This window comes from Ornithorhynchus anatinus, chromosome X1, assembly GCF_004115215.2.
Source record: "Ornithorhynchus anatinus isolate Pmale09 chromosome X1, mOrnAna1.pri.v4, whole genome shotgun sequence".
Taxonomy (NCBI): Eukaryota; Metazoa; Chordata; class Mammalia; order Monotremata; family Ornithorhynchidae; genus Ornithorhynchus; species Ornithorhynchus anatinus.
In genome coordinates, this window is record NC_041749.1 from 44,337,324 (window position 1) to 44,355,650 (window position 18,327).

Here is an 18,327-nt window from a genome sequence, read left to right on the forward strand (position 1 = left end):
GTCAGCACAACGCAGAAGGGAGTGGGAGATGAGGAAAAGCGGGGCTTAGTCTGGGAAGGCCTCTTAGAGGAGATGTACCTTCAGTGAGGCTTTAGAGGGGGGAGAGAATCATTGTCTGGTGGCCAATGACAATGATGGTGGAGGGAGGGCATTCCAGGCCAGAGGGAGGGAGGACTTGGGCCAGGGGTCTTCGGCGGCGAGATGGGCGCGATGGAGGTACTGCGAGAAGGTTAGCACCAGAGGCATGAAGTATGTGGGTTGGCTTGTTTGGAAACTCAACCCTTGCAAACTATGTCCAGGAAAATTTTTTTTTCTTTTGGGGACCAGGGACCAAGGCCAGCTTCAGAAGAAATGCTAGTCAAGCCACAGCCTCTGGGAGCCTTGACCAGGCACCAGCCACAGGAGACCCTCCAAAGATGGCAGCTGCCTTACACTTCCCAAAGGTGGTGACCTCCACAGTCCTCCTCAAAGATAGCCTCTTCACTGCTTCTCTCAAAGACAGCCGCGATGCTGCCCTTCTGAGAGTCGGCGGTGTGACAGAGATGACTCATTAGTGGGGCACTGGTAGGGGTCTCGGGGCTGATCTTGAGGTGTTTGATCGAGGGATGGCAACGGGGTTGGTGGCACACAAAACATCACAGGTGACACTATAATGTTACTTTGCGTGTGCACGGCAAGCATGACATGATTACATCACGCAGACTGGGGAGTGGGGAGTCCTTTTGTGGCCACCTCAGGGCCTCGCAATACCTGACGCTGGCTCTTGAGGGACGCCCAGAATAGGATTGGGCACATTAAAATTACTCCTGAAGTATTCAGAGGAAATTCCAGCAAGCAATAGCATTGTTTTACTCTTAATGACCTCAAGCTCCATTCCAGTTGTGCTCCTGCCCCAATTCCCTTCACCGTTCAGCAACATTGGATCTAGAATCCACTAATGGGCTTAGATTTTTTTTATGGCATTTAAGCACTAACTAGGTGCCAGGCCCTCTTCTAAGCGCTGGGGTAGGTACAAGCTAATCAGGTTGGATACAGTCCATGTCCCACGTGGAGCTCACAGTCCCAATTCCCACGTTACAGATGAGGTCACTGAGGCACAGAGAAGTTCATTCATTCATTCAATTGTATTTATTGAACGCTTACTGTGTGCAGAGCACTGTACTAAGTGCTTGGAAAGTACAATTCGGCAACAGATAGAGACAATCCCTACTCAGCAACGGGCTCACAGCTGCCCAAGGTCATACAGCAGACAAGTGGCAGAGCTGGGATTAGAACTGAGGTCCTTCTGCCACCCAGGCCCATGGTCTATCTACTAGTCCACACTGCTTCTCGGCTCGGCTCACATAAGTCAGTTGAACGTTCACTGGAAACTCAGTAAAACACAGGTGTCTGGACAAATCTATGATGGCACACTGCAGGCTGCCCTTGGCGTTACACACTGCACAGATCAACTAGTTGTGGTTCATTCTCCGTCTGCTTGCCTCCCAGGGACCTAGGGAAGGTGTACTCAAATCCGGGCGATTAACTTTTCCACAGAAGCGGCCCCCCGCTCTAGAGCTATTCACTCTAGAGCCTCTAACGATCCACTCCAGACTGGGGTTTTCACTTCTGTTCCACAAGGACCGGCTCCCCCACACTCCGGAAATCCGCTTCTCGGGTCCGAAGGTGATTTAGAGAAATCCAGCCCAACCACCTAATCGTTCGCCCTGTTCCATCTCTAGCAGGTCATTTCTAAATAGACTCCCGGACTGTAAGGGGTAACCCTTGCTTGTTCCCGCACCCCTGCGCCCCCGCCCCACACGCCCTAGCAGGAACATGGGCTCCAGCCACCACTCCGACTTTGTGAATGAAGATCGAAAAAAATGTTGCCATCTCCTTTTGAGATCATATTTCTTTCTTGTTGCAAAAGTGCTTATTTTAGCATCAATCATCTTCGCCTTTGTTGTGTAGACAATTCTGTCCTGTTAGAGGATTTGTGCTGTATTATTTCTTCCGTGATGGGTTTGTTTATTATTAGATTTATTCCTCCTATAAGCAAATGTGTTCACAACATTCCAACAGGGAATCCTCTTAATTGTCACATAAATGTCATCTTATGTAAATTGAATATTTATCTTTCCTGGAAAAAGAAAAATACACAAACAACCTTCAGTCTCTGGGAAGCAGTACTCCCTTTCCTATGGAAATTCACCACTCCGCATGATGTCCTCAAGGAGAGACATGCTTTTGGAATTACTGGATCGTTTTTGAGGTGGAGCCATTAAAAAAAAAAAAAGGAGCCAACAACTGAGAACGAAAAGTTGTCTGAAATGGCTCTGATGACCGAGAAGGCGAGCAAAGCCTACACGTTTGGCTAAATGCCTCCATTATCCCGGTGTAGGGGGCATGGGGGGGAGAGGATAAACCCGAACCGAAGGGGAGGGTCTTGGCAAGGAGAGGGCCCGGCCGGGGCAGGTCGGGCGGACCCCCCACCCTGTGCCCACCCCCGGGAATAACTGTTCCTCCTGGAGGGAAGGGAAAGAGTGAAGCTGCAGCCCAGCAGCGGTGGGTGTGGCCAAGCATATACTGGAACCGAAGCCGCCTCCTCCTCCTCTTCCTCCTCCTCCCTCCTCCTCCTCCTCCTCCTCTGCCGCCAGAAAACAGACAGGCTCCAGCGACGGCAACAGCCTCAGCCCCTTCCAGAAAACAGCAACCGATTCAAGTGCATTGTTTGTGCCTGACAAGGTCAAGTCGGCTACTCGACGAGGAGCGCCGGGCGGGAGGGGGGGCGCGGGGGGCGTTTCATGTGCAAACACTTGAAAGTTGCTGCTTTTTTTTTTAACCCTTTGGGTTTTTTTCCCCGGAATAAGAGGATGAGCTAGGGAGCGGGAATGGGGGGGGGGGCCACATGGACACCCCCACCCACCGGGCCGGCCCCCAAAACCCGACCCCTCCCACCCGAAAAAAAAAGAATTCAAGAAAGTCCCCGCGACGTCTCCCCCGCTCCCGCCAGCTATCTGGTCGACCCCCTCTGCCCCCCCGCCGGCACGATCGCCCTCCATCTGCCCCTAAAGTGGTCTCGACTTCAAGTTCATCCCCCCTCCCCCTCCCAGCCTCCCGGGGAAGTTAAGTTTCCATCTGTTCCTGGGAGAAGGGGGGTGGGGGGTCTGGAGGACCCCCTCCCCCCGCCCCAACCGGAGCGCTCTCTTCCCTTTACTTTGCCTCGACTTCTCGGCAGCGTCTCACACCCCGATCGCGATTTTACTTTCCCAAACTGGTCGGTGGGGGATGGGGGTTCGCCGCCCCCCCCCCCCAGGTCCCCCGTCCCTGCGCCCCGGGGGGAGAGGAGAGGAGGGCAGGGGAGGGGGGGCGGCTCCTCCCCGGCGGCCCCGCCGGCCTCGGGTCTCTTATTTGCCAAGAAACGTCTTTTTGACGCAGGGAGAAATGGCAAATTTTAAGTACGTCATTAATATGGCGCCAAAAGATTTTTTTAAGTATAAGCTGATTTTTTTTTTTTAAAAAGGTCGCAACGGCCAGAGGGGGGCCAGAGGGGAAGGGGGCGCCGTCCGGGGCGGGGGGCGGGGGGGCTGCAGAAACTGTTTGCGCTGCTAGTGTGGCGTGTGTGTCGGTGTGTGTCTGTGTGTGTTCGCTCGTGTGTGTTTGTGTGTGGGTCTGCTGCGAGAGCATTGCGAAACCGGCCTGATACGACTTGTGCAGGGCTCGATCCGACCCTTCTCCTTGGAGAGAGGGGGGAGAGGGGGAGCGGGACCCACCCCCGGAGCCGACACCTCGGGGAGGGAGGGGACAGGGAGGCGACCCCCCCCCCCCCCGGCCCCAACCCCAGTCCCCCGACATGGGACCCAATCCTGCTGCACCTGGACCTGCTGCCGCCGAGGAAGAGCCGGGGGAGGGGGAGGGCGGTTGGAGGCAAGAATTGCTGAGTGAATAAGAAAAAAAAAAAGTGACCCCCCCCCCCGCCGGCTTGAAAAAAAAAAACTAAACCCAACAGGATTTTTTTTTTCTGAAGAGATCACAAGGAAGTCCTGGTTTAAAAAGAAACAGAAACACACACACACACACATACACACAGGGGGCCCCGGATTGCGCACAGCGCGGCCATCTCAGTTGGAAGCAATTTTTTTGGGGGGGGGGTTGGGGGATGGGGGGAGGGAAGCGGCATCCATGGAGTTACTTTGAATCCACTCCTAGGAGGGAGAAGGTGTCACTCGGGCGCTGGCGGGGGCTGGTCTTGGCGAGGGCTGTTTCGCGGTGGATGTTTTGGGGATTTTTGGCCATGATACCGGATTGATCTGCGTGGTGGATTTGAATTTTTTTTCTTCCCCCATGATCTTTTAATTTCTGGAGCATCCCCCCTCCCCTCCCCGCCCCCCTCCTCTTAACCTGAGGGGTAGGCTCAACTCGGGGACACCTCTGCAAGGTAAAATCATGCTAATGGTGATGATGATGGTGATGGTGGTGGTGATGATGATGATGAATGAATACGCGTCATAGCATGGTGCGTTGCTTTATTTTTTATTTTTTTTTATTTTGCAACGGATCTGCTTGGGGTTTTTTTTCCCCCCCTCTCCCTCCTGCTGGCTGCCTGTTCAAGAAGGAAGCTGGGGCGGGTGGAGGGGGGAGCGAGCGAGCGAGCGAGCGAGAGAGAGAGAAATGTGCAGGGGAGGGGGGGGGGAGAGAGAGAAGGAGAGGGAGGGAGAGCGAGGGAGAGGTTGCGCATGTTGGTCAGTCATATTTTAAAGAGTACAGGGAGGCAGAGAGGGGAGGAATGTAAACAACAACTTTTAAAAGGGTGAGATTTTTTAAACCTTCTTTATTAATGACTGCGGCAAACCACCTTAGGAGCAGCCCGGGGTTGGAGAGCCGGAGGATGGGGGCTGGGGGGGGGAGGCAGGGCAGGGGTTAGACATTCCAACTTGAACAGCGGGCGGGAGGGCGAGAGGGAAGGAGGGAGGGCGCCGGATCCCAGGAGATGCGGCTCTTTTTTGGGGGAGGGGGGCGCCCCGGAGAGGGGGAGGGGGGCGTGGAGGAGGAAGGGGAGGGGAGCGGCAGCGCGACCGCTTGCAGCCCGGGGAAATGTGTGTAGGAAGGGCGGGCGGGTGCAGCGCGGCCGCCCGACACGAGTTTCATTTTGTTGATACGCAGCACGTTTGGGGAGCCTGGACATTCTTGTGGAGCTGGTGCACATGACCCCCGGCTCACGTGCCGGCTGGAGGCTTGGGGGGCCGCCCGCTCCCGGACCCCGGCACCCCGCTCCTTCCCTCCTTGCTTTACCCTGGGCGGGGGGACGAGGGGACGGGAGGGAGGGAGGGAGGGAGGGAGAGAGGGCGGACGGGCGGGCGGGCGGGCGGGCGGGGGGAGGCACAACAGCCCCCGTCCCTCTCCCTGCCCCCGCCCCCCCCTTCCAGCCTGGGAGATGCAAACCCGCTTGGATGCGTGTATGCAAACAGACAGGATTATGCGTGGAAGGGGGCGGGGGGGAGGGTTTGGGGAATTAGGATTATTTTTGCGCGCGGGGTGGGCTGCACTTTTCAGGTGAGTGGGATGGGTGGGCGGGGGCTGGCCAGTCCTGGGGGATGGGGGGGCGGGGAAGAGGGACGGGCGGTGCACGCCTCTCCCCGCCCCCCTCCCCCCCTCCCGCGAGGGCCCGGGGAGGAGAAATGCTCCAAGTGCAATGGAAATGTACAGGCGGCGGCGATGGCAGCGGGGGGCAGGGGGCATGGGAGCCGGGGCCCGGGGGGTGCGCGTTGTAGGGGGCGTGGCTGTTGTTTACCTTCGCCAAACTCTCCCGGTGCCCGTGCCACTTCTTGGGGGTGGTGGGGTGGGGAGGGTTCACTCTCCCTCCCTCCCTCCCTCCCTCCCTCCCATCCCACCCCCCGCAGCCCGGCCCGGCAGGACTGCAAGCGAGCCCCCTTTTCCCAGTGGGAGGACGGAGGGCTCCGAGCCTCCCGCCGCGGGCCGGAGGAAAGGGCGCGCTGCTACGGGGAGGGTCGGGGCCGGGGGTCCGGGGGTCCGGGGGTCCGGGGTGGCAGCCGGCCTCCGGGGAATCCCGCCCGGCTCCCGCTGCCCTCGCGCCCCCCCGCTGCATCTGCCCCGCAGCCGGCCTCCGCCCCCCGCGGCCTCCTGCCAGCCCTCTCCCCGCCCGGCCTCGCTCGCCTCCCTTCCTCTCTCCTCCCCTCCCCTCCTGTGCCCGCCCCGGCCCTTCCTCCCTCCTCTCTTCCCTCCTCTCCTCCCTCCCATCCCCTCAACAGCCAACGCTCATTCACTCGCCTCTTCTATCTCTCCCTCCCCTGTTCCTTCCCACCCACACTCCGCAGAGCCTGCCTCTCTTCCGCCCCGACCCACAGCCCTCACCCACCTTCCCCTCTTCTCCCCAGCCTCTGTCAGACCGGCTCACCCTTCTCTCTCTCTCTCTCTCTCTCTCACACACACACACACACACACACACATCTTCCTCTGCCCCTGCCCATCCCTCTTCCTCCCTGCATCTCTCCTCCTCTAGTCCCCGGCTGGCTGCACTGTACCCCCTCTGTGGGGTGGAGCCGGTGGGTGGATGGGGGAGGGCACCTCCTGGCATTTAAACTCTGTAAATCCTGGGTAGGGGATGGCAGCCCCTCCCTTCCCAACCCCCCCATCCCCCCGGTCATTGAAGTGAGTAGACCATACTGTCATTTATGACTGTCCCTAACCTGCTTCCTGTCTCTCCCCCCAAGCAGCCCCTCATTCTCAGGGAAACGGATGCCAGGCCCACCTGGGACTTGTTGTTGGGAGATGGACACATTCTCCTCTACCCCTCCTCTGCACCTCAGCCCCCTCCCGGTCCCCCTGCACCTCAGCCCTCCCCCTCTCCATCCCTGCCACCTCCTTTCAGCTCCTGGCCTGCCAGTCACTTATTTCCCACCTCGGTTTCCCCTCCTACCCACGCTCCCTCTGTCGGGCCCCTTCTCTCCCACGCAGACCATCGCCGCCGCCCCCCTCTCGCAGGGGCCTCCCCCCAGCTCCTTGCACTCTCTCCCTCTGGCATAGATATCTCCCCCCCCCCCCCCCATCTCCCTTGACAGTACCTCCGGATCACATGGTCCCCGTGCCACAATGGCAGCCTGTCAGCCCTCACTTCATCACTGATACCCTCCCTCACTCTCCCTGTCGGCCCCTCCCCGGGACACAGGATGCCCTTGCCTCCTGCCAGCTGACACACGGCTACCCTCTCCTCCTTCCCTGTCGGCCCCCCACCCGCCACGGCCTGGCTCCCTCCCCCTGCCGGTTCCTCTCAGCCACTCTGTCGCTTTCCTTCCCTGGGCCCTTCAGCTTGTCGTCTGCAAGCCCGTGCCCTCCATTTTGCAGTCTTCAAGGCTTCCTGCCACCCCACCTGTTTCCATCTTCCTCTGGAACTCCCCTGCCCGGGCACCTCCTGACAGCTCTCCCGCCTGAATTGTGCCAGGCTGCGCTCCCCTCTCCCGCCCTCTAGGGGGAAGCAGAGGGCACCAGAGATACTATCTCGTGCCGGTCTCAAGGTTTGCCAGCCTAAGAGCCTCTTTGCCTGTGTTGCTCTGATGCGGATGCACACCCTCCAGGTGCTGGCTTCTCCCTCAAGTGACAGGAGTAATGAGCGTTTGGCGATTCCTCCAAACCCTTAAGATGTTTTGGAGTTGTTTTTTTCCTCTTCCTGTCAGAGGGAATGGTAGATCGCATTGACCGTTGCCATTCCTTCCCCAGTCACCGACTCCTTTCCCCGGTCCAACTCCCCACACTGTTTGAACTTCAGGTTGGGTCTGGATTGTTTCTCTGCTGCTTGCGGTATGAGCAGGGGTTAGGCGGCCTGGTGAGGCGGGCACTTTTTTTTAAAAAAATTATCGTCCTTGTAAAGCGTGTACTGGGTGCCCAGCACTGTCCTAAGCACTGGGGTACATACAAGATAATCAGGTTGGACCTAGTCCACGTGGGGCTCGCAGTCCAAGTAAGAGGATGTAGGATTTAATCCCCATTTTACAGATGAGGTACCGAGGCACAGAAGTGAAGCGACCTGCCCAGTGTCACACGGCAGGCAAGTAGCAGAGTCAGGATTAGAACCCAGGTCCTCGGACCCCCAGGGCCGTACTCGTTCTGTTAGGCCACGCTGCTGCCTGACAGGAAGCGCCATCTCCATCCCATGCCCTCCTGCCAACTCTCTTTCCTCACTCTTTTGTTGGCATTCAGACAGCAAGTTCATGGGAGCTTTTACAAGGGGTCAGGCAAGTTGTTGGCCTAGGGAATTTTTCAGCTCCTCCTCCGACTTGAATCAGCCCTTGCATTTTCATCCCAGGACCAGCTCCTGGAGAAAGACACCTGTGAATCAGTGGGATGCTTGGTGTAAAAACTAAATGGCATAAAAACTAAATGGCACTTTGTCTCCCTCACCACCTTCTCAGCCCCACCTCCCTACCTTTCCTACCTCAGGGAGGTTATGGGTCACTTCCACTAAAGTTATTTCCTCCAGCAGGACCTGGAGCTTTAGGTGAGCTCTGGGGAAGTTCTTGGGGCTTTTTAAAGGGAGCTGGAAAAGATGGAAGACTTTGGTCCCAGAGGTAAAAATGAAGAGGGACATATGGGGGGGGGGGGGGCAGCGGGGAGAGAGAGAGAAAAAGGAATAGAAGAGAGAAAAGAAATGGGGGAGAGGAGAGAGAAGAGAGCGAGAGACCAGGCAGAAAAAGAGAGTGAATGAATATGAATGTGTTGTGGCTAAAGAGGGCAATTGCAGCTCAGCACTAGGCTTGTCAGTGTGTCCCTGTGAATGTTTGAAAAGCAAAGGTCTGGGCGTTGGGAGGGTGAGCCAGCAGGTAGCACTGGTTTAGAGCCGGAGGCAGGGAGGGGAGGTTAACTCTCTCCCCTGGTAGCATTCCCAGTAGGACACTTGGCAAAACTCTGCCTCTCTGTGGTCTTCAGCTACGGGAGCTGCCAGTTTGGCCCGTTAGATTGTTTTGAAGGTCCTTGTCCAAGGAATAGGGCCTGTACCCACCTTTGATTGTCTTAGTGCTCAGTGTCACCAGGCTGCTGGTATAATTTATAGCGTCCTTCTTTTGTGTGCGGTGACATCTTTATGTGACCCCAGCGTGCTTGGGCAGGCCGAGGAGCAGAGAGGCGGAGAGTGGGATAAAGCCGAAAGATAGCAATAGAGGATAATAATTATGACTGACTGGTTAAGGGGGGGCCCTCTTGGAGAGAAGGGCAGAGCAGAGTAAGTGTCAGCCACCGTCCCATTTAAAGTACAAAATTTTTACTTTGGATGGAGGGAGCTTGCAGGTTTTGCTCGATCGATCAATCAATCAGTCAATCAGTGGTATTTCTGGAGGGCTTATGTGCAGAGCACTATGCTAAGTGTGTACAGTAGAAGAGCCAGAGCAAACCATAATAATTGATTGCTACATGGCAGGTGTTTCTAGGTGAAAATATTTGTTTTATTTGGATTTGTCTTAACTGCCCCCAAAATTTTGTTGTTTTCTATGGAAAGCAAGTGGTTTCAAAATAACAAGCACTAACAAAATGGAAGTGGTTGTTTGAGTCACTGGGATCTAAAATAAATGTATTTGGGCTTACAAACACTCTTCCTTGTTTCTTCCTCAGGGAGAGTGCTGCTGGGCAAATGTTTGTGCCACTGGTTTGGGCTGATAGGATGGAACCTGTGTTTTCTAGAAAGTTGTTGGCCTGAACGTACTGGCCTGTAAGAAACTGCCATCCTAGGTGCCCCCGACATTGAATTTTTCGGTTCGAATGGACGGTATTACAAGTGCCTGATACTACGTGAAATCCCCAACCCCCCTTTCCTGACAAGTAGACACCGCCCATCAAGTTGTTAAGGAATCGGAAGACTGTAAACTCCTTGAGGGCAGAGATTGTGGCATCATCCTCTCTCATTCATTCTGCTCTTCAGTCTGTCACTAAATCATGTCCGTTCCACCCTCACAACGTCTCCCCAAACCGCCCCTTCCTTTTCACCCAAAATGCTACCATGCAGATCAATCTCTTATCCTACCCTGCCTCGACTGCTGCACCAACCTTCTTGCTGACTTCCCTGCCTCCTCTCTCCCCTCATCAGTGAAGCACAGCTTCACTGTGCTTGCCTGGATAATTTTTCTAAAAAAACTGCTCAGTCCACGTCTCAGAAACCTCCAGTGGTTGCCCATCTACCACATCAAACACAAACTCCTTACCATTGGTTTTATAGCACTCAATCAACTCTACCCTTTCCTACCTTACCTCATTTATCTAATACAGCCCAGCCTGCACACTTTTCTCCTCTAATGCCAACCTACTCACTGTCCCTCAATCTCATCTTTTTTGCCACCGACCCCTTGTCTGCATCTTCCTTCTGGCCTGAAGCTCCCCTCCCCTCCCCCTCCCATCCTATCTGATAGACCATCCCTCTCCCCATCTTCAAAACCATCCTAAAACCAGTCGCTAAGAGGCCTTCCAATCAGTTGATCAATCGATGGTGCTTACTGTGTCCAGAGCACTGTACTAAGCACTTGGGAAAGTTCAATATAAGCCTCACTCCTCTGCCTAAGCCCCGCCTTTGTGTCACTTGTGCACTAGGGTTTGTACCCTTTACAGGAACAGGGTGACCTGGTGGAAAGAACACGGGCCCGGGAGTCAGAGAACCGGGGTTCTGAGCTCCACTCTGCCTCTTGTGTACGGTATGATCTTGGGCAAGTCACTTAACCTCTTTGTGCCTCAATTGTCTCCTCTGTAAATTGGGGATTCAGTACCTGTTCTCCCTCCTACTTAGACTGACTTCCTTGTGGGACCTGATTCTCTTGTATTTCCCCCATTGTTTAGTACAGTGCTTGGCACATAGTAAGCTCGTAAATACTACAGTCAATATTATTGTTATTACGCACTTGATATTCACCCACCCCCAGATCCACAGCATTTATGTACATATCCAGCTGTACTGTATTTTAATGTCTGTCAACCCTCGTAGTCTGTAAACGTGTTGTGTGCAGGGATTGTTTCTGCCAACTCTGTCGTATTATCGTGTCAGTAACGCTGAGTGCAGTGTCCTGCACACAGTAAGCACTCACCAAATTCCATTAATCTCTTGAATGCCATTGTAAGACAGCTTCTAGGCCATCTCCCTCTCTCCAGAAGAGAGGGAGGAGGGGCTTAGATAGCTCCCTGGCCCCCCAAACTTGGCTTCCAAATATCTGGAGAATTAAGGGGTTGGGTCGGGCTAGACAACGCGGGACAAAGCTCACTGCGGGCAAGGAATGTGTTTACCGACTCTGTCACAGTTTTAGTCATAGTGCTCTGCTCACAGTAAGCGCTCAATAAAAATGATTGATTGATGGATTCCCTGGTGTAGACAGGCAATCAGAGTGCCCATTTTATCGGGATCGCTGGAGTTAACCATCTGAAGAGCATCGAGCAACAAGTGTTAAAACCTGGAATAAAGCCCGGTCCAGTGGGATGAGAAATTGAGAATATTAGTTTCTATCTTGTCTCTCCACACATTTGACAGGGTGTGTGGGGGCGTGGGGGTGGTGGGAAGGGAGGTTGAGAAAGAGATAGGGAGTCAAAAAATGATTGATTGATATTGATATTTATCATGCACTTACTAGGTGCCAAGTACTGTGCTTAGCTTCTAGGGTTGATACAAGATAATCAGGTCAGTTGCAGCCTCTACTCTCCCCAAGGCTTGCAGTCTAGGAATAGGGGAGAACTGGGATTTTTTTTCCCCAGTTTTACAGTTAAGGAAACTGAAGCCCAGAGAGGTGAAGTGATTGGTCCATGGCCCCCCAGAGGGCCAGTGGCAACTTGCCCCGATCAGACTGTAAGCCCGTCAAACGGCAGGGACTGTATCTGTTGCCGACTTGTTCATTCCAAGCGCTTAGTACAGTGCTCTGCACATAGTAAGCGCTCAATAAATACTATTGAATGAATGAGTGAATGAACTTGGGACTGGAACCTGGGTTTCCTGGCTCCCAGACCCACCTCCGTTGGCCATTCTCCCCCACCGAGAAGCCTAGCTGTTGCCAATCCCTGGAGGTAGTTCCTTGTGGGCAGGGACTGTGTGCCTGACTACTTGTTTTGTTTAGATGTCTGCCTCCCTCTTTTAGACTGTGAACCCGTTGTTGGGCAGGGATTATCTCTGTTGCCGAAATGTACATCCCAAGCTCCTAGTACGGTGCTCTGCACCCAAGAAGTGTTCAGTAAATACGATTGAATGAATGAAAGGGAACCCATTTACCAACTCTGTTGAGTCGTACTTTTCCAAGGGCTTAGTACATTAATGGAACATCTTGGTCTGGGTCTGGCAGTGTAATGGGCCACCTCCATCCTGGAAAAGGAAAAATTCCCGCCAGCCCCCCCCCCAATCCCTCCTGGGATCTGGCTTCGTCACCGCCTGGTGAGGCCTCCCGCCTGTAGCCGGAAATGCGGCCGCTGCTCCCTTCACAGTGGAGGCACTTGGAAGTTCCTCCATTCAAAGGATGCGAGGCTGGGAACGAGGCTTCCTCTCCTGCAAAACCTAGCAATTACTCTAATTAAACCGCCGAAAGACACGTTCCGTTAATAACAGCCTTCCTTCGGACGACACTCGCCCTGCTCCCCGGCCATGAGGCTCCGCCTCCCAGTGGCACCTGGCTTTGCTGACGAAGTTCAGTCTGGCGGCTGTGGCAGGTTGGGGGCTGAGGAGGTGCACAGGGTGGCCAGGGAGCAGTCTGGAAGTTTGGGGAGGATTGGAAGAGAGGGTGCAGCCCTGATCCCCCCAAAGAGGGCTGCGAGTTGTAGCGACAGCCATTTAGACAAGCCGGGTGGTGAATCTCCGGTCCTGGGGTTTTTTCTGAACAGGCAGGTCCTTGCCCAGGGTCAGGGGTTTTCTGGGTCACCAGGGAGGGGTTGGTGGGGGGCAGCTGGAGACAGGATCAGTCCTTTGGCTGGTTTAATTGGGGGCCGCCTGACCCAGGGTGCTCTGGGCCTTGCAGCACCAGCTCCAGCCTGGACTGGATGGCCCAAGGGTCACTTCTGGGGCTCGGTCTAGACAGCAACTCGGCTGCTTCTTCTGTTTTATTGTATGATGATGTTGGTATTTGTTAAGCGCTTACTATGTGCCGAGCACTGTTCTAAGCGCTGGGGGAGACACAGGGAAATCAGGTTGTCCCATGTGGGGCTCACAGTCTTAATCCCCATTTTACAGATGAGGTAACTGAGGCACCGAGAAGTTAAGTGACTTGCCCAAAGTCACACAGCTGACAAGTGGCCAAGCCGGGATTCGAACCCATGACCCCTGCCTCCAAAGCCCGTGCTCTTTCCACTGAGCCACGCTGATTGTACTCTCCCAAATGTTAAGTACAGTGCTCTGCACTCAGTAAGTGCTTAATAAATACCATTGATTGGTGGATTGATTGATTGCGAGGATTCCTTGGCACCTTTCTCTCTCTCCGGCCCCCTCCCCCCCCCCCCCCCATAGAGTCCTGTAGGCATCGCAGAGTCTGAGTTGGGGAAATAATAACTGTGGTAACTGTGAAGTGCATACTGTGTGTCAACACTGAACCACATGCTGGGATAGATACTGTGCAGTCAAATCACATACAGTCCCTGATGGATCTCACAGTCTAAGTGGTAAGTGGGAGGAGGAATAGGTATTTAATCCTCGTTTGACAGTTGAGGAAACTAAGGGGTAGAGGGGTTAAGTGACTTGTGCACAGTCATCCGGCAGACAAGTTGTGGAGTCAGAATTAGAACTCAAGTCTCCTGACTCCCAGGCCCCTGCTCTATCCAGTACACCGAACTGCTTCTCAAGCTAATCAGGCCTGACGCAGTCCGTGTTCCACATGGGCTCACGTTCTTAATCCCCATTTTACAGATGAGGGAACTGAGGGACAGAGCAGTGAAATGACTTGCCCAAGGTCACCCAGCAGACGAGTGGCGGAATGGGGATTAAAACCCAGATCCTTCTGATTCCCAGGCTGGCACCATATCTACCAGGCCATGCTGCTTCTTACTCCAAACTGAGCGGTTTCCCCATTCCCCCCTCCCCGAGTCTGCCAGGAGTGGGCAGAAGCTAGGGCTCCCTGCCAGCAGTCGGGATACCCAAAGGGGGTTTCCCCGTCCGTATGGGTATGGGTTCCCTGTCTGCCGGGAGCAGGAGGAGGCCGTCAGAGCAGCCAGCTTTGTCTCGTGGGCCTCCAGGTGTGTTGGAGGGGGGGGTCACCTCCTGCAGATCCGGCCCTGGGGAGCTGCTGGGATGGGCAGAGGGGGTCCGGCGGTGTCTCGGTGGTGCCCTGGGCCCAGCCAGCTGCTGCCACCAGCCCATCATAGTGGCTGGAGGAGTCTGAATGACCAGAGCCCCAGCTAGGGAGATTGTGGCCAAAGGGTGGGGTGGGGGTGGTTCTAAGGAACTTTGGGACCCCCAGGGGCTCAGGCTTGTGTCCTTGCATTGCTAATGAAAGCAGGAAGTAGAGCTGATAAGAATGCCCAGGTGCTTAGCCTAACAATGGCTGAGTCTGCCAAAGGGTGGGGGGCAGAGCAGGGGAAGAGTTGGGGGGGAATGGGGGGGTGCAGCTGAGATGAACAGCTGCCAATCAGAGGGAGGGGGCTTGGTGGCCCCAGGCTAAACTGTAGCAAGCTAGGTAAGAGGTGGGGGGGAGGTCCACAGCCAGACCTAAGGAGAGAGTGCAGGACCCTGGAGGAAGAGAGGAAAGGTGAGAGGTTTGGGGCCGGCAGGGGGCCGAGACGGGGGAAGGGGTTGCTGGGTTTGGGTCTAGACCAGCCCCTGTTCGTACTCATGGTAACGATGGGATTTGGTAGGCATTTACAGTATTCCAAGCCTCGGGCCACCCAGGGAGGAAACCGGGCCCGCACAAGTTCAGTGTTCAGTTCAATCCGAGGCCACGCGGCAGGAAAGTGGCTGTGGCCGAGGCAGAATTAGAACCCAGGTCCCCTGACTCCCAGGCCCACCCTCTTTACACCGGGCTTCGGGGCCGCATGTAGCTCTGTTCCTTTCGGGAGATCCGGCCTGAGATCCACATCCTCACCTTCTTTCCCGGACTTCTACTTGCCAAAGTCAGCGGTCCCACCTTCTTTCCCAGTCTCCTTCCTCCCCGAGGGGTCCCGGGCTGGGGGGAGAGAGAGAGAGAGCCTCTTTCTGCTGGAATGAAATCCTCTCGTGAAACCCCCGTTTCAAGAGTGTATCGCTGACCTCTGACCTTTCTGCAGGCTCTTTAACCCTAAGGGCTGATCCTTGCCATTAGACCATTACGGTAAGCGCCTGTTGGTGCGTTTGGGTTAATGCCTGATGTGTGGATATTCATAGATAACAGTGATTTGCTTCGTAATGACTTTCCTGATCAGTAAGTGTAATGTTCAATTTCTTTTGTTACAGATGGAAGAGAAGCGGCGAAAATACTCCATCAGCAGTGATAACTCAGACACCACTGACAGTAAGACCTTTAATTCAAGGCTTTGAACAAGATAACTAAGCAATTCACCTCCAGCAGGGAAAGCATTTGAATAATTACTTTGCCAAGTCGGGGAAGCTACATTTACTGGATGGTTGCTGAACAATAAATCCTGGGCTGGGATCGGTTTTCAAAGATACATTACCGATGGAGACTTTAATCTGAATTTCCGGGGCTGTGTATCTGATAGCGGTGTCTTCTGGGGCCAGCTTGTGAATAGCTAGGGAGCAGACCAATGGGGGACATTCTGAAACCCTTCCCACACCATTCCTAGGACACTTGTGGACATAGTCCTATACTCTCGCATTTCCCCTATCTGTAAGTAATTGCCTGTCTCCCTTCCACCCCAGACTCTTAAGGGCTGGGACGGGGCCGGACTCTCTCAAATGCTTAGAACAGTACAGTAAGGCCTCAATAAATCAGTCCCTGCTATTTATTAAGTGCTTACTGTCGATTGATTGATGGATTGATTGATAGGAGACCACAGCCCCAGTTGGGAATAATAATAATTATACTTGTGGTATTCGTTAAGCGCTTATTACGTGCCAGGCCCTGTACTAAGCGCTGGGGTAGAGATAAGCAAATCGGTTTGCACATACACAGTCTTAACCCCCATTTTACAGTTGAGGTAACTGAGGCCCAGACAAGTTAAATGACTGGCCCAAGGTCATACAGCAGACAGTGTAAACCCGTTGTGGGCAGGGATTGTCTCTATTGCTGAATTGTACTTTCCAAGTGCTTAGTACAGTGCTCTGCACACAGTAAGCACCCAATAAATATGAATGAATACGATTGATTGACATGGTAGAGCTGGGATTGGAACCCAGGTCCTTCTGACTCCCAGGCCCGTGCTCTCTCCATTTGGTTATGCTGTTTCCCTTAGGCCCCCTGCTCCTGCTGCTGAAACTTGGGGGTCTGTTGGGTAGGGGGTGGATTGGGAGGCATGGGAGCGTGCAGAGGGGAAGGGGTCTGTGCTGGGGTCCCCCAGCTCTAGAGCTGGGGAGAGCAGGGCTGACCATGGTACCGTAAAAGAACAAAGCCCCTCTCCAGTCCTCTCCTGACTTCTTCTAGGCTCAACAATAAATACTACTACTAATAATAATAATTGTGGTTTTTGTTAAGTGCTTACTCTGTGTCAAGCCTGTACTAAGCTTCGGGGCAGATACAAGATCATCCGCTCTTATGGGGCTTATAGATTAATAGATTTGATTGATCGACTGATTAATGGATAGTTTGATTACCATCCTACTGCCTCCCCAGCCTCCTCCTTGTCAGCTCCTCTTTTTCCCACTAGGATGTTAGTTGGAAGAGGAGCCGGTGAAGAGAAATTATGGTATTTGTTAAGTGCTTAACAGTGCCAAGCACTGTTCTAAGTATTGGGGTAGATACAAGTTAATCCGGTTGGATACAGTCTGTGTCCCACATGGAGCTCTCACTTTTATTCCTTGCTGCTTAGGAGAAGCAGCATGGCATAGTGGCTAGAGATAGGTCTGGGAGCCAGAAGGACTTGAGTTCTTTCTAATCCCGGCTCTTCCATACTTCTGCTGTGTGACCTTGGGCAAGTCACTTCACTTCTCTTTGCCTCAGTTACCTGCTTTGTAAAATGGGGATTAACACTGTGAGCTCCATACGGGGCAGAGATTGTGTCCAACCTGATTTGCTTGCGTCCATCCCAGTGCTTAGTACAGTGCCTGGCACATAGTGCTTAACAAATAGCACAATTATTATTATGATCCTGAGCCATTTCCCCGTGGAGGCAGGGCCAGGGAGGGATGGGATCAACTTCCTCTGCAGAGAAGGGCAGGCTTGCTGGGGGCTGGGGGGGCGGGTGGCCAGTCGGGAGCCCCACAGTTAGTAGCAGGGAAAGGCCGAGAGACTTTCAGGTCCAGTCCCCTAGATTTCAGGAATGCATTCTGAGCAGAGTCTGGGAATACTTTAGAGGGCAGCACCTGAAAGGTGATGATGGTGATTACAGTATATGACAGGCGTTTACTATGCCTCGAGCACTGTTCTAAGCACTGGGATAGGTGCTAGCAGCCCTTTGTCCCACATGAGGCTCCCTGTCTAGGTAGCAGGGAGAGAAGGTATCAGTGCTCTCTCCTCCTGAGAAAGCTCCCAGATTCCAGCCTGCGTGGATTCTGGGGTGGGGGACTAGTAGGCAGTAGTCTTGGGGCCGTTGTTGCGAGGTGCCTCTGAGCAGTGGCTCTGAACGGGGCTTGGGCCGATGGGCAGAATCTCTCCTCTGTGAAGCGTTGCCTCTCTCTTTCTCTGAACTGGGTTGCCTCTGGTCTTTCCTTTTGGTATCACCTTCCCTGAGCTCCAGCATATCCTTCCTACCTTCCTCCTTCCACCCCCTCCACGGAGGTTGGGGAGTAGGTGGGCTGGAGGAGGAAGAAAGAGGAGGAGGATGGGGGCGGGAGGGGTGGCGGGTAGAGGAGGATTTAGTGTAAAGAGCATGAGCCTGGGAGTCAGAGGATCTGGGGTTTAATCTACACTCCACCCCTTACCTGCTGTGTGACCTTGGGCAAGCCACTTAACTTCTCTGTGCCTTTTCTCATCTGTAAAATGGGGATTCTACATCCATTCTCCTTCCTACTTAGATTGTAAGCCCTGTGAGGGACCAGGACTGTATCTGACCTGATTATCTGGTATCTTCCCCAGCACTTAGGACAGTGCTTGACACACAATGCTTAACAAATACCACAATTATTATTATTATTAGGCCGAGGAAGAGTATAACATTCACTCAGTCGCCTTTGAGAGCTTACTGTGTGCAAAGCACTGGACTAGGCTCTTGGGAGAGTACAATATAACAGATACGTTCCCTTCCCACAAAGAGCTTACAGTCTAGAGGGCGAGACAGGCATTAATATAAATAAATAAACTACAGATGTGG

The 18,327-nt window shown here is 54.0% G+C and overlaps 1 protein-coding gene across 4 annotated transcripts in view; it reads left to right on the top strand.

The window, feature by feature from the left end:
* The first annotated feature begins 2,636 nt into the window (after window positions 1-2,636).
* Window positions 2,637-18,327, top strand: part of JADE2 (jade family PHD finger 2) — a 127,850-nt gene continuing 112,159 nt past the window's right edge. Inside the window, exons 1-2 of one of the 4 annotated variants that reach the window (XM_029050420.2) lie at window positions 2,637-2,724; window positions 15,356-15,413. In XM_029050420.2, the coding sequence (XP_028906253.1) occupies window positions 15,356-15,413 (58 nt within the window). In that variant the 5' untranslated portion in view covers window positions 2,637-2,724. Of the gene's footprint in view, window positions 2,725-4,152; window positions 4,418-4,703; window positions 4,790-15,158; window positions 15,234-15,355; window positions 15,414-18,327 lie in introns of those variants that run through there. The other 3 variants (XM_029050418.1, XM_029050419.1, XM_029050421.2) reach the window with 3 other exon arrangements.